This window comes from Delphinapterus leucas, chromosome 1, assembly GCF_059928025.1.
Source record: "Delphinapterus leucas isolate spDelLeu-1000000601 "Yukka" chromosome 1, BTC_Dleu_Yukka2, whole genome shotgun sequence".
Classification (NCBI taxonomy): Eukaryota; Metazoa; Chordata; class Mammalia; order Artiodactyla; family Monodontidae; genus Delphinapterus; species Delphinapterus leucas.
Window position 1 is genome coordinate 186,024,817 of NC_143129.1, and position 14,711 is coordinate 186,039,527.

The 14,711-nt window shown below is 61.6% G+C and overlaps 1 protein-coding gene across 9 annotated transcripts in view; it reads left to right on the forward strand.

Annotated features, from left to right (window-relative positions):
- Positions 1-14,643, forward strand: part of PLEKHG5 (pleckstrin homology and RhoGEF domain containing G5) — a 29,459-nt gene extending 14,816 nt beyond the window's left edge. For 2 of the 9 annotated variants that reach the window (XM_089901873.1, XM_089901869.1), the window contains 20 exons: positions 3,760-3,889; positions 3,971-4,090; positions 4,786-4,888; positions 5,273-5,333; positions 5,713-5,804; positions 6,255-6,391; positions 6,673-6,818; positions 7,396-7,608; positions 7,687-8,274; positions 8,969-9,019; positions 9,376-9,525; positions 9,882-9,992; positions 10,121-10,270; positions 10,354-10,491; positions 10,654-10,773; positions 11,373-11,505; positions 11,599-11,714; positions 11,806-11,987; positions 12,456-13,232; positions 13,482-14,643. In XM_089901873.1, coding sequence (XP_089757999.1) covers positions 3,847-3,889; positions 3,971-4,090; positions 4,786-4,888; positions 5,273-5,333; positions 5,713-5,804; positions 6,255-6,391; positions 6,673-6,818; positions 7,396-7,608; positions 7,687-8,274; positions 8,969-9,019; positions 9,376-9,525; positions 9,882-9,992; positions 10,121-10,270; positions 10,354-10,491; positions 10,654-10,773; positions 11,373-11,505; positions 11,599-11,714; positions 11,806-11,987; positions 12,456-13,232; positions 13,482-13,491 — 3,441 coding nt within the window. In that variant the 5' untranslated portion in view covers positions 3,760-3,846 and the 3' untranslated portion in view covers positions 13,492-14,643. Of the gene's footprint in view, positions 1-3,759; positions 3,890-3,970; positions 5,125-5,272; positions 5,334-5,712; positions 5,805-6,254; positions 6,392-6,672; positions 6,819-7,395; positions 7,609-7,686; positions 8,275-8,968; positions 9,020-9,375; positions 9,526-9,881; positions 9,993-10,120; positions 10,271-10,353; positions 10,492-10,653; positions 10,774-11,372; positions 11,506-11,598; positions 11,715-11,805; positions 11,988-12,455 lie in introns of those variants that run through there. The other 7 variants (XM_022598521.3, XM_089901875.1, XM_089901870.1 and 4 more) reach the window with 6 other exon arrangements.
- The last annotated feature ends 68 nt before the right edge of the window (positions 14,644-14,711 follow it).

The following is a 14,711-nucleotide window of genomic DNA, read 5'->3' on the forward strand; positions in this document are numbered from 1 at the left end:
ATGTCTGAAGAAGCACATCGGAAGGCGGGAGGCTGGTGGGCGTGGTGGACAGAGCCAGGATGGGAGAGCAGGACCGGAGGCCCCTGAGGTCACCAGCCTCGGCAGGAGATGGGCAGCCGCTGCGGGGTTTTGAGGAGGTACGTGTGACTCCTCTTTGACCTGGGTCCACTGTGGCCGCTCACGGAGAGCAGACTGGGGTCAAGGGCGGGAGCAGGGAGACCAGCTCTGAGGCCTTGTCACCCCGCTAAGAGGCCCTGGGGGCTGGGGCCGGGGCCTGAGGTAGCCTGGAGAGGGTGGCCGGGTTGAAGCTACGGATTTAATATCTGTGGGTGGAGCCCGCAGAAGTGTTTGCCTGAGTGGGGGAGTAACAGAAAGATCATGGGTGTCCCCAAGGTGTTTGGCCTAATGTATTCTTTTCCTGGGGCTGCCGTAACAGATCAGGGTGGTTTTAGAGCAACAGAAGCTTGTTCTCTCAGTTCTGAGGCCAGAAGTCTGAAATTAAGGTGTGGGCAGGCCGTGCTCCCGCTGAAGGCTCCAGGGTAGGATCCTCCCTTGCTTCTCACAGCTTCTGGCACGTCTAGGAGCTCCTCAGTATTCCTCGGCTTGGAGATGCATCAGTCTCGTTGCTGCCTCCATTGTCACATGGCCTCCTCTCTGGGTGTCCCATCTCTGTGTCTCTTCTCTTCTTTTAAGGACAGTAGTCATACGGTTACTCCATACTCTATGCTGTATGATTGCATACCCCAGTATGACCTCAACTTAACGAATGACATCTGCAATGCCCATCTTTCCAATAAGGTCACGTTCTGTGGTGCTGGGGGTTAGGACTGAACCTGTCTTTTTGAGGGACACAATTCAACCCATAACATCACCACCCCCGGAAGGCGTTGCTAGTAATTGAGATGGACGGTGCTGCGTGGAAAAAAGTTCAGGAGCTCATGCAGACGTTTTATTTTTTTAATAAATGTATTTATTTTTGTCTGGGTTGGGTTTTCGTTGCTGTGCATGGGCTTTCTCTAGTTCTACGCGAGCGGGGGCTACTCCTTGTTGCAGTGTGCGAGCGTCTCATCGCGGTGGTTTCTCTTGTTGCGGAGCACGGGCTCTAGGCGTGTGGGCTTCAGTAGTTGTGACTTGCGGGCTCAGTAGTTGTGGCTCGTGGGCTCTAGAGCGCAGGCTCAGTAGTTGTGGCGCATGGGCTTAGTTGCTCCGAGGCACGTGGGATCCTCCTGGACCGGGTCTCCATTGGCAGGTGGATTCTTAACCACTGCACCACTAGGGAAGTTCCTGTGCAGACGTTTTAAGTTTGAGGTGCTTGGTCCCGACTGGAGAGTTCACTGTGGGAGCCCTCCCCATGAGAGTGACTGAGTCACTGGAGGGTGGATGTGGATAAAATGAGAAGGGGTCCACGGATGGTGCGAGAGCAGGAAGCAGGCAAGCGGACTGAGAGGGGAGGGAACCAGCAGAGCACGGGTCCTGGGGGCCGAGGAAGAAATGGTTCCCAAGAGACCACCTGTGTCAAATGCTGGGTCCTGGGAGAACAGACGAGAGGACTCAGAAACGTGGACATCATTGGGGACCTGAGAAGAGTGAGTTGGGGAGGGGGCCAAAGCTTGATGGGAGAGGGTCTGTGGGAAAATGGAAGAATTAGAAAATCTCCAATTGCAGCCATCGTAGTAATAATTGATTTAGGCAAAAGCCATCAACAAGGGCTAAAGCCCTGGAGTGTGCGATTGCTGGGGAGCAGGGTATCTCAAAGTGTCACCCCAAGATGACTTCCTCATTACAAAGAGAGAATGCGACTTTACAAAGTACAGCGAGATTCCCAGGTGACCTGACACCAGGGCACACTGAGGAGGACACAGTCCACCCTCTGGCGTCCTGGCCCAAATGCTCAGCCTGAAACTACCCCAGACCTCCAGACAAGTCCACGTGGAGGACCCTTCTGCCAGCTGGCCTGGCTGCTTCAAATACATCAGTGTCATGAAAGACGGGGGAAAAAAACTAGGGCGTTCATTCTTTTTTTTTTAATATTTATTTATTTATTTATTTTTGGCTCATCGGGTCTCAGTTGTGGCATGCCGACTTAGTTGCCCCGCAGCATGTGGGACCTTAGTTCCCTGACCAGGGATCGAACCCGCGTCCCCTGCATTGGAAGGCGGATTCTCAACCACTAGACCACCAGGGAAGTCCTGGCATTCATTCTTTTTTTTTTTTTTAATGTTTATTTATTTTGCACCGGGGCTTAGTTGTGGCAGGTGGACTCTTTAGTTGCGGCTTGCCAGCTCCTTAGTTGCAGCACGTGGGCTCCTTAGTTGTGGCGGGCAGGCTCCTTAGTTGCGGCATACAGGCTCTTTAGTTGTGGCATGCGAAGTCCTAGGTGAGGCATGCATGTGGGATCTAGTTCCCTGACCAGGGATCAAACCCGGGCCCCCTGCATTGGGAGCGTGGAGTCTTATCCACTGTGCCACCGGGGAAGTCCCCGGGCATTCATTCTTAAAGGGATAAACAGACAAAAGCAAATGTACATGTGAACCTTGATTGGATCCCATGTGGGGAAAAAAATCTATAAAGGACATTATTTAGACAGTTGGGAAAATGCCAAGGTAGACTCTAGGTGGACTGAGTATCATTGCTCGGTTTCCCAAGTGTGACAGTTGTGTTGTGGTTTTGCATGAGCAGGTCTGTGTTCTCAGGTGGTGTCATGATTTCCTCCCCAGGGGAAGGGGGGTCATGAGCCAGTGTGGCAAATGTGAACAACTAGGGAAGCCAGAAGGGTGTATGGATGTCATTGTATTATTCTTATAACTTTCTGTAGGTTTGAAATATTTTGAAACAAAAATTCAGGGAGAAAGAAAATAGAGGGTAATGGGAGGAAAGAACAGGAAGGGGTGAGTTTAGCTGTAAAGGGAAGGAGAGAAACAGGTTGGTTTGCCCGTGGGAATGATCCAGTGAGAGGGATGAATGCTGAGCGGGGTCCTGGTTCTTAGGCTGGAGAGGGGGGTTTCGGTGGAAAACTGGCCTGGGATTGGAGCAGGGCAAAGCCCCTGTAGCCTGGGGCAGGGGGGTGGATGTGGTGGTAGGAGCTCATGGACCGCCTCCTGATGGCTTCTGTTTCCCTAGAAAAGTAGGCAGTCGGGTTGGTGGGGAGTCAGTTAGGGAGGGTTGGGGGATGGAGAAGATAGGACAGTCATCCATGGTGGTGGGGATGAGAGTAGCCTGGGGCGATTGGGTAAGTCTGGGATCCTGTCACTAAGCAACGGGCCTTGGGTACCACATAGGCACCCAGAAGCCAACACCATTCCCTGAATCCTCCATAGTCCCCTTCACACCCTAACTTAGAAATCCAGGCGGGGTCAGCTGTTCGGGGGCCACACAGGTCATAGAATCGAGGGCAGAGGCCCTGGGCAGGGAGGAGGGAGAGGTATTCTGTTTCAGACACTGAGTTGGGCAGACCAGCTGCCAGCCCCAGCTCCACTTTTTGGTGCCCTTTCTGCGTGCGCTCCGGAAGAGGCCCTGGGAGCACCCGCCTCGTGGTTACCTACTTGAAGTCTCCCCTTTGGCATCGCGTTCCTTGCGGGCAGGGCTTTGCTTTCTCTGCATCTCCCAGAATGGACACCTAGTAGGCGCTCGGGAAGCGTTTGATGGGCACTCTGTGGGGCGTGGATGGTCGGACCTGAAGAGTCGCCCCCGTAGGGGCCAGGAGCCCTGTGTACTGCAGTGGTCTGGGTCCACCCCACCCCCCCATCCTTCCCCTCACAGATATGCCACCACGCCGACTGCCAGCAGCTGCACCGCCAGGGCCCCCTCAGCCTCTGCGAGGCCTGTGACAGCAAGTTCCATGGTGCCATGCATTATGATGGGCACGTCCGCTTCGACCTGCCCCCCCAAGGTGAGCACGGGGAGGGCGCCCAGCCCCTAGAGCTCCCTGCCTGGGGGCACAGCGGCCTGCTAACTGTCGGCATCACGACAGGGCCATCAGAAGGACACGAGTTGACTGTAAACGATGAAACCCAAGTCCACTGCCGTCCCTTTTGTTCCACAAGTTTTTTAACAAGAGAAAAAGTTGGGGACCGGCCCAGCTCGAAGGCAGGTCTGTCTCCACCAGGTGCCGGGTTCTTCTCGATGGGTCTGCACCTCTCACAGCTGCCCCCGCCTCTGTCCCTGCCCTCTTGTCCTCAGGGCAGGGGATCTCTGGGCAGATTCTCCAGCCAGGCAGCCAGTGAGCAGAGGGTGGAGTGGGGATGGGCAGGTCGGAAGGAACTTGCAGCAGGAAACAAGAAACCCCTCCTGCTGAAAAGGGACCTGGCCCCGGCCTACTGCCAACTGGCTGTGCTGGGGTGGCTCTGGTCTACTTTCCCAGCTGGTCAGAGGGACCAAAGGACTCGTCCCCTCTGCCAGGGCCTCCTGGGACTTTGGGTGTGGTGGGGGAGGGGACGCCTGCAAGAAAGAGCCATGGACTTTGGTTCCTTTCTGCAACAATCCCAGAGGCAGGGCTTCTTTATCCCTATTTAATAGATGGGTAAACTGAGGCAGACTTGTACTGGGGGCAGGGCATCACCTGGGGTGTCATCCCAGGGCCCTTGTGTCTTTTTGAGTCTGGGGGTGGATAATGATAAGCAGTGACTGAGTCCCTCCCCTCACAGAACTGAGGGGCCCTGGCTAGTTTGGGGTGGGGTCCGAAGGTCGGTAGCAGGCCCTGGTCCCTCTGGAGTCGGTCGTGTTGGAAGGCTAAGGAGGGGGCCAGGGAGGGAGCGGGCACAACCCCACTCCCACTTTACACCGAAGGCTCTGTCCTGGCTCGGAATGTGTCCACCCGGTCATGCCCCCCGCGCACCAGCCCTGCAGTGGACATAGAGGAGGAGGAAGAGAGCTCTGTGGATGGCAAGGGGTAGGTGAGGGGTTGGTGGGCGCGGCAGACACCCGGGGGGTCCCAAGGCTGGGTCTCAGATCACAGAGCCAGGGACCAGAGGCTTCAGCAGAGCTGACTGGAGACCCCGCCTGGCCCCTGCTGCTGCCCGGATTCCTGGAGGGTGAGCCTCCAGGGCTTCTGGGATCAGACTCTACCTGACGAGGTACCGCTGGGTGTGACTCCCAGGTCGGCCACCAGAGGGCGAACAGCCCCTTGTGAGTCCTGGCTTGCCTGAGCGAACCTGAGTTACCTGGTCTCCTAGGGCCAGCAAGGGGTGGGCAGCCAGCTGGGGCCCGCCCATATCCCACCCTGGTGAGCGCCCACCCACGCCTCCAACCTCTGCCCTCACCGGCTTCCTTGCAGGGACCGGAAGAGCACAGGCCTGAAGCTCTCCAAGAAGAAAGCCTGGAGGAGACACACAGATGTAAGGAGCCCCCAGGCTGGCAGAGCAGGCGCCCACAGCCTCTGCCCGTCCGGGGCCCTTTCCTCCGTTCCCGAGGCTGGGCCCGTCTGCTCTAAGTTCCAGGACCAGGGAGGGAACTTGTCCCTGGTTCACTCACCAGGGAGTGAACGTGTCCCTCCCTTGCCACCCAGCCCTGTAGCCCAGCCCTGCTTACCTTAGCCCAGGTGGGGGATGCTCCAGCAGCCCCTGCCTCCACGGAGGGATGCTGGGTGCCTCCCTGGGACGGAAGAGGGCTGGGAGATCCCTGCGTTCACTTCCCTGCTGGGGCTCCCATCCGGAACCCTGGGGTGGGGAAGCTAGGGGGCGAGGGGTGCAGAACTGAGACCCCCTGTCCTGTCAGGACCCAAGCAAGGAGTGTTTCACGCTGAAATTTGACCTGAACGTGGATATTGAGACAGAGATCGTACCAGCCATGAAGAAGAAGTCGCTGGGGTAGGGCTTGGTGGGGAGAATGGGGCTGGGGGGCAGGTGTGGCCTCCTGCAGGTGTGACTGTGTGTGTCTGTGTGGTGGCCTGTGAACAAGCATGTTCCCCACCTGTGGGCACCCCACCCGTGTGCAGTGAGGGCCTGGGTGCCGTGTTTGTGTCCCAGCCCCCGCGCGTGGCCTAGTCCTGCGGGGGTGAACGGGTGTCGATGGACACGCAACGGTGTCTGTCTGCCCTGGTGTGCAGACGTGAACGTGTGAGGGCAGTGGCGTGTTGTCTCGTGTGTAGACACACGCAGGAGCGTGAACCTCTGTGGACAGGTGTGTGTGTGCACACGGACCTGTGTGTGATCCCCTGGGTGTCTCCCTTTCCCTTTGGGCGGGCGGGGTGGCACTGGGGACAGGGTGGAGGTTCACGTGACTGCCCCCAGCACACGCGCACCTCCTGTCCCGGGCAGGGAGGTGCTGCTGCCAGTATTTGAAAGGAAGGGCATTGCGCTGGGCAAAGTGGATATCTACCTGGACCAGTCCAACACGCCCCTGTCCCTCACCTTTGAGGCCTACAGGTTTGGGGGACACTACCTGCGGGTCAAAGGTGAGCAGATGACTAGATGGGCCGGGTAGCTGGGGCATGACTGGGTCCCTTGGGGAGGGTGCTTCTTCCCAGGCTCAGGTTCCCATTGGCCATGGCCTTGAGCAAGCTCATTACCATACAGGTGTCTCTGCTGGGCGGCAGTGCCAGGCGTTGGCAGGGCGGGGCTTCAGGGGAGGGCAGCCAGGCTTTGGTTTGGATCCTTGGGGGAGAGGGTACTGGGGCCCCCTTCTCCACTGGGCCTGGGCGTTGAGGACCTCTACTTGTCCCTAATGCCACCCCAGCCAAGCCAGGGGACGAGGGGAAGGTGGAGCAGGGCGTGAAGGACTCCAAGTCCCTGAGTCTGCCAATCCTGCGGCCAGCCGGGGCCGGGCCCCCCACCCAGGAGCGTGTGGACCCGCAGAGCCGCCGGGAGAGCCTGGACATCCTGGTGAGGAGGGGCTGTGTCTGGGCTGGGGACGGCGAGGGGCCAGGGGGAGGTCACCTAGGTGCCTCGCTGCTCCCTCTGGGCGCTTTACTTTCTGCTTCTGGGAAATGGGGCTGGCTTTGAGGTTACGGGGCCCTCCCTGGATCTAACCATACCCCACGGTGATGGGCCTCGTCTCTGAGAGTCTGCTTGTGCCCAAGGAGTCTGTGTATGTGTGTGTGTCTAAGCAGACATTGCGTGGGGAGCGCGACTGTGTGTGTCACTGGTTGTGTTCCTGAGTGTGTGTCGGGGATCCACTTGGACCTGGGCTGCTGAGTGCGTCTGAGTGTGTGTGTGTGCCTCTGTGTGTTCTCCCCACCTGCTTCATGCTGCTGGCTGGGGCGGCAGGTGGGAGGGGGATCCAGCTGCATCTGTCTGGACCTTCCGGCCCCCAGAGCACGTGTAGGTCTCAGGAGAGGCGGTGCCCCAGGGCACGGGGGTGTGCAGAGACCCTCCTGCCTCCCAGGCTGGCCGAGGTCCTGGAAACCCACCATGGGGTGGGGCTGTGGGGGTCTCACCCTGACGCCCGCTCCCTGACCAGGCCCCTGGCCGCCGACGCAAGAACATGTCGGAGTTCCTGGGGGAGGCGAGCATCCCTGGGCAGGAGCTCCCAGCGCCCTCCAGCTGCTCTCTGCCCAGCGGCAGCAGTAGCGGCAGCAGCAGCAGTGGCGGCAGTGACAGCTGGAAGAACCGGGCGGCCAGTCGCTTCAGCGGCTTCTTCAGCTCAGGCCCCAGCACCAGCGCCTTCGGCCGGGTATGTGGGCCCGTGGGCCCTGGGGCAGGGCAGCTGGCTGGCCTTGACCCCTGACCCTGACCACAGGCCTCCTTTCAGGAGGTGGCTAAGCTGGAGCAGCTGGAGGGCAAGCTGCACGCCTACAGCCTCTTCGGCCTGCCCAGGCTGCCCCGGAGGCTGTGCTTTGACCATGACTCATGGGAGGAGGAAGGTGACGAAGAGGAGTACGAGGACGACGCCTGCCTGCGGCTGGAGGACAGCTGGCGAGAGCTCATCGATGGCCACGAGGTGGGTGCCTCCCGAGGCCTTCCCCTCCCTCCTCAGGGAAAGGGGCACGTTATCCCCCTGCTCCACGGGGCCCTCCCTAGGGCGACAGGATGTTCCACGGGACAGCCCTGCCAGGCTGCTCTCACCGTTAACCCGCTTTGGAGGAACTCAGGCAAGGTGAAACTGTGCCTGGCCCAGAACTTGGGGGACCTCTGTGTCTCAGCTGGGAAAAAGGTTGCGTGCAGGGCCGTTCACCCTTCTCCCCCTGCTCCGGCCATCCCGGCACACGTGGGGGCTCCTGGAGATACCCTGCCCTTCCCACAGAAGCTGACCCGGCGGCAGTGCCACCAGCAGGAGGCGGTGTGGGAGCTCCTGCACACAGAGGCCTCCTACATTAAGAAACTGAGGGTGATCACCAACGTGAGTATGGGGTGGGCCCAGAGCCACTCTGCCTACCCGCCCCCCGTGGCCTCCTCTGGGTGCCCCTGAGCAGAGTTTGGGGCTTTGCAGAAGAAGGAGGTGCCAAGCAACAGAGGGGAAGGAAAGTGGGAGAAGGGCCACACCCTGGGGTGGAGACGATTCCCAGGGGCCCCGGGGAACCTGCGAGGGGGCTTGGGGCGAGTTTGCCAGGTTGAGCTGATTCATACAGACCTCATCCTTTGACTCATCCTTTCATCGGCTGTTTCTAAACACCTGCTATGTGCCAGGTGCCCAGCAGCCCACACCCTAGACGAGGAGGCAGAATGGGTAGGCACTGGGGGCTGTGTGTAGCGACTTCGACCTTGGGGGAGCACCTGTCCTGGGCTTGTGGGTTCAAGGAAGGCACCCTCCGGGCAGAAACTCCAGACTGAGCCAGGGCACAGGTGGAGGAGAGAGTTCCAGGTGTGGCTGCAAGGGCAGTGTCCCAGAGCTTCCCTCCAGGAGGGGCCTGGGCAGGGGCACCCCCAGGTGGGCCGTGGGGAACGTCTTTTCTCAAAGCGTGAACCCTCTCTGTCCCAGGCTGCCTCAGGCACTCCCAGGATGGGGAAGGGGTAGAGGGGAGCCTAAGAGTCTGGGTGGGGCGTCGGGACTGGGACCCCCCCCCACCAGCTGCAGTGCTCCCTGCCCCCCACAGCTGTTCCTGTGCTGCCTCCTGAATCTGCAAGAGTCAGGGCTGCTGTGTGAGGTGCGACAGGGCCTGGGGGTGGGGGGGACAGTACCAGAAAGTAGCGGGGAGGGGGGAGGGGCTGGAGCAAGGGAGGGGACAGACAGGGACGGGGGCTGACTGGTGGAGTAGGTGAGGGGTGGGGCCTGGCCTCAGGGGGTGGGGCTGGGGCTGCAGAAAGGGTGGGGCGGCCGGGGGGCGGAGCCAACGACGGCATATGTGAGGGGGCGGGGCCTGGAACCAGTGGGTGGGGATGAGGGCGTGCTGAAGAAAGGTGGGAGCGGGGCCTACGGATAGTGGGAGGGGAGGGGAGGGGATGGTTAGGGGCGGGGCCCGGTAGAGGGGCGGGGCCTAACGCACCTCCCACCCACCCACAGGTGGAGGCGGAGCGCCTGTTCAGCAACGTCCCGGAGATCGCGCGGCTGCACCGCGGGCTGTGGGGCAGCGTGATGGCGCCAGTGCTGGAGAAGGCGCGGCGCACGCGGGCGCTGCTGCAGCCCGGGGATTTCCTCAAAGGCTTTAAGATGGTACGGGCCGGGTCGGACGCAGGCAGGGACACTGAGGCGGGGCTGGGGCGTCGATGCTATCTGCCCACCACCCCAGCCTCCCCCTGACCGATGGCCCGAATGACCCTTAGTGGTCAGAGGCGTGGAAATTCAGAATCGGTTGCCCTGGTGTGAACCCCACCTGGCCGTGTACCGTTGCTACCTGGCCGAGGGTGATCGCTTTCGCTGAGGCTCAGTTTCCTCACGTGGAAAACAGGGATAATAAGCTTGCCCCCTGCGGTGGTCGCGAAAGGCAGTAAGGAAGAGCGAGTGCCTGCCGGGCCCAGCCCGCGGGGAGTGCGCGGTAACGGGTGCTGTGCTTGTTCGCCCTGCGCCAGTTCGGCTCCCTCTTCAAGCCCTACATCCGATACTGCATGGAGGAGGAGGGCTGCATGGAGTACATGCGGGGCCTACTACGCGAAAACGACCTCTTCCGGGCCTACGTCACGGTGAGGGCGGGTGGGGCTCGCTGCTGGGCCCGGGCACCGGACGGTGGGCCCACCTGGGCGGCAGGTGCAGGGGGGGCTGGCGCTGGGCGTGGCCTGCCATGAGCCCCGCCCCCGCCTCCCCGCCGCAGTGGGCCGAGAAGCACCAGCAGTGCCAGCGGCTGAAGCTGAGCGACATGCTGGCCAAGCCCCACCAGCGGCTCACCAAGTACCCGCTGCTGCTCAAGTCGGTGCTAAGGAAGACCGACGAGCCGCGCGCCAAGGAGGCCGTCGTCACCATGGTAACTGGGGCGGCGGGCAGGGGCCTTCCCTGGCTTGGGGCCCCTCCCGGCCCTGTACCTGAACTGCCCTGGCCCACCCGTAGATCGGCTCGGTGGAGCGCTTCATCCACCACGTGAACGCGTGCATGCGGCAGCGACAGGAGAGGCAGCGGCTGGCGGCCGTGGTGAGCCGCATCGACGCCTACGAGGTGGTGGAGGGCAGCAACGACGAGGTGGACAAGGTGGGCGCCTCCGTCTGTGCGGGGGTCGCTGGCCCTGCTGGGAGCGAGGAAGGGCCAAACTGGCAGACAGACGGGAGGCTACGCTGGGAATCTCTCTGGAGGACTCCCCGCTGAGATGAGGAGGCTCTGACCTCTCCTGCACCTGCCCCCCCAAACCCCCAGCTCCTGAAGGAATTTCTACATCTGGACCTGACAGCACCCATCCCTGGCGCCTCCCCTGAGGAGACACGCCAGCTGCTGCTGGAAGGGAGCCTGAGGATGAAGGAGGGGAAGGACAGCAAGGTGACTCCACCCCACACCCAGGGCCCTCGCCCCACCCCCTCTCACCCTGTGGGTTTCGAACACTCCTTCCTTGGGACCGCTTGTGATTCTTAGCTGCCCAGTCACCTGGGTGGCAATTTAAGAACTGGTGACTTTTGTGATCGTCTGAGGGAAGATTATCTGGCTGCAGTTTACTCTTTACAAATACAGCAGCCGGGTCCCAGCCCATCAGGTGCCATTCTAGCCCACTTGCCAGTGCCACATGTGTTCCTGGTGGGAAGGAGGGGGCACCTTCCGTGAGCAGGGCAGGAACAGCCCAGCGTCTTGCTACTGGGCTATGAATGTTTCAGGCACTGTGTAACCCGGAGCCTACAAAGCGTGATTTTAAAACCACCTTTCTTTTCCTCTTTAATGTAAACTTTTAACGGGCATAAATCACAAGTATATAGCTTGATGAAAGAAAATCGGCTCGCCCTTCATTTGAAGTTTACTCTCAGATTCGTGGGGAGTAGGTGTTTGACACCAGTACCCCCAGGAGAGGGTGTGGCCGCAGACAGGCTGAGGGTCCCTGCCCTGGCCCTGACCTCTGGCTTCTGATCCCGCGGCCTCCCATCCCCCAGATGGACGTGTACTGCTTCCTCTTCACCGACCTGCTCTTGGTGACCAAGGCAGTGAAGAAGGCAGAGAGGACCAAGGTGATCAGGCCACCACTGCTGGTGGAAAAGATCGTGTGCCGGGAGCTTCGGGACCCTGGTGAGGAGCCCGGCCCCGCCGGCCCTGGGCAGGGCCTGGGACGGGCGGGGGCCGTGGTCTCAGCCAGCACTGAGGCGAGCCCTTCCTAACCAGGGTCCTTCCTTCTCATCTACCTGAACGAGTTCCACAGTGCTGTGGGGGCCTACACGTTCCAGGCCAGCGGCCAGGCTTTGTGCCGTGGCTGGGTGGACGCCATCTACGATGCCCAGGTGAGAGCAGAGCAGTGGGCAGGCTGGCAGGGCAGCCTGGTGGGGACCACTGCTCACAGCCCACTGGGGCCCTGCGCACCCACCCCCGCAGAGCCAGCTTCAGCAGCTGCGTGTGCAGGAGCACCCAGGCAGCCAGCAGCACCCGCAGAGCCTCGAAGAGGAGGAGGACGGGCAGGAGGACGAGGACGAGGAAGGAGGGGAGAGCAGCGCGTCGGCTGCCAGTTCCCCTACCGCCCTGCGCAAAAGCAGCAGCAGCCTCGACTCGCAGCGCTGGTACGTTCGCCCAGGACCCCCCAGTAAGCCAGAGCAGGGCAGGTACTCCAGCCAGGACTCTGGACCCCGAGGCCATTAGCACTGGACAGGGCTGGTCACACCCCTTTCCTCTGAATGGCTTTATGATGTGAACCCAGTGGGGCTGGGGACGGGGGCTCTGTCTCCCACCAGAGTCCACGGGAGGATGGCAAACGGTTTTCAACTTGAGTGCCAGATCTGATACATTAGTGGTAGCTGCCTGGAGCTGAGCTCAAGATTCTTAGACCGTATCCAACAGGAGATGCTGTGGTCGCGACAGACACCATTACTGATACCTGTGTTGTGGGCTCAGGTGCCACCTGCTTGCCACCTCTTGAGCCTTGAGCTCCAGGAGGGCAGAGGCTGTAGACTTCTGCAGTGCCCAGCATGGGCTGCACCAGGCCATCGCGGTTTCCTTTGGCTGGGCTGACTCTCCTCTCGGCTCCACAGTGTCTCGGATGGCTCCACGGAGACCCTGGCCATGGTGGTGGTGGAGCCTGGGGGGATGCTGTCCTCTCCCGAGTTCGAGGGCGGCCCCTTCAGCTCCCAATCAGACGAGACCTCTCTCGGCACCACCGCCTCGTCTGTTACGCCCACCAGCGAGCTGCTGCCCCTGGGCCCAGTGGATGGCCGCTCCTGCTCTATAGACTCCGCCTACGGCACCCTCTCCCCGACCTCCCTGCAAGACTTTATGGCCCCGGCCCCTACGGTGGAGCCAGCACTCCGGCCCCCAGAGTCATCGCGAGCCCCTTCACCCCCACCCTCGCCCCGCCTCCGCCGACGCACTCCTGTCCAGCTGCTGCCCTGTCTGCCCCACCTGCTCAAGTCCAAATCTGAGGCCAGTCTCCTCCAGCTGCTGTCGGGGGCCACCACCCGTGGAGCGCCCCCAGCCCCTAGCCGCAGCCTGTCGGAACTCTGCTTGGCTGCTACCGTCCCTGGCACCAGGACTCAGGGCTCCCCTCAGGAAGCTGGGCCCAGCTGGGATTGCCAGGGGGCACCAGGCCCTGGCAGTGGCCCCGAGCTGTCAGAGCTGGAGGGTGGAGCCGGCTGCCCAGCTGGGGAGCCCAAAGGACCCACCAGGAGGAGCAGAGAGCTGTCCTCGGGGGCCTCGCCCAGGGTCCAGCCTGAGCCCCCCCCAGGGACCTCTGCCCAGCACAGGAAGCTGACGTTGGCCCAGCTCTACCGAATCAGGACCACCCTGCTGCTTAACTCCACCCTCACTGCCTCGTGAGTGGCCTGGCCTGGGACAGGTGGCCCAGTGTGCTGGGGGCACTATCATGGCGGGGAGCAGATGGCATTTGGGGATGGGTGTGGGAGAGGGAGCCTGAGACCAGCCTCAGCACCTGGTGAGGATGAAACAGTGGGCAGTGGTGAAGAAGAGGCCTGAGGATTCCGGTCGGGAGGAGAGGGTGGTTGGAGCCCCTCCAAATGCCTTCAGCCAAGGAAGGACCATCTCTCCCCTCCTCTCCACTGCAGGGAGGTCTGAGCAGAGGGAGGCTCCCAGGGGTGCCACTGACCAAGGGACAGCAGACAGCACGCCTCCTGGGGTGTGCCGGCCCCTGCTCCAGCTGCTGCCTTATGTGTGCCCCAGCCAGAGTGCTGGGCAGGACCCCTGCCACCGCCCCCAGGGCCCAATTTGCACTTTGCCAGACTGGCTGGAAGTGGAGGAGGGCTTAGCAGAGGCCCAGGCTGCAGGGCCCTGTTACAGCCACCACTGTCACTAACCTGCCTGTGCCTCCACCCCCCAGCCTAGGCAAGGTCCCTTGCCCAATACCCCCGGAGTCACCAGCTCCAAGCCTCTGGGCTGGGCTCCAGGGCTGGGATCCCAGGCAGCCCTTCCCACCTCCACCCTCATCTGGCCCCAAATGGGACGGTTCCCCTGCCCTCGCCTCCCTCCCTCCCTCCCACCCTCCCACCCTCCCACCTACCTACCCACCCACCCACCCAGACCTTGGGTTGGGCTCTGTGTAAAGTTGCATATTTATTGAGCTTTTGATTCTTTTATAAAGACTTGTATATACTCCACCGGCAAGAGTCCTTTGCTTTTGGAACGCCCCCCTTTCCGGACTCAGGTGCACTTGGGCGCCTCCCTGGGCTCCCGCCCCCTCCCTCTGGTGGAGCCCCGCTGGAAGAGACTGTGGGAGCAGAAGTGAATTAGTCGGGCGGAGATCGCCTGACCAGTACTCCCAAGATCAACCCCTGTCCCCTGCCGCAGACATGAGGCCCACCACTAGAGCCCCCCACGAGGTGCCCTCCCTCACGTGGTACCTTAGAGAGCCCTGCCCTGAGCCACCCCTCTGAGCTTATGCCAGGGTGGGCCATGGTCTCAGGCTCTGCTGAAAGTGCCCCCTAGGACTCCCCTCCAGGGCGGGGGGACGCCACGCAGTACGTGGGGAGGGTGGGTCTCCCACCTGGGTACTTCTGGCCCAACCCCTCATGGCTGAGGGCGGGCTCTGAGGCCCAGAGAGGGGAGGTCGCCTCCCTAGGAAGCGGTGGTCTCAGGGTTGAAGCTAGAACCCAGGCGTGGGACCAGGCTGCAGCCCTGTGCTGTGTGCACCTTGCCCACCAACCGCCTCAGGTGAGCTCAGGTGCGGGCTTCGGCCTGGGGGCTCGCTTCCTGGTACAGGCGGCCCCGCCCTGCGCCCTCCCCTCCCCCTAGGCGGGCTCTTTGGGCGGCGCGGGGTGGGCGGGGCGGGCCTGCGGGCG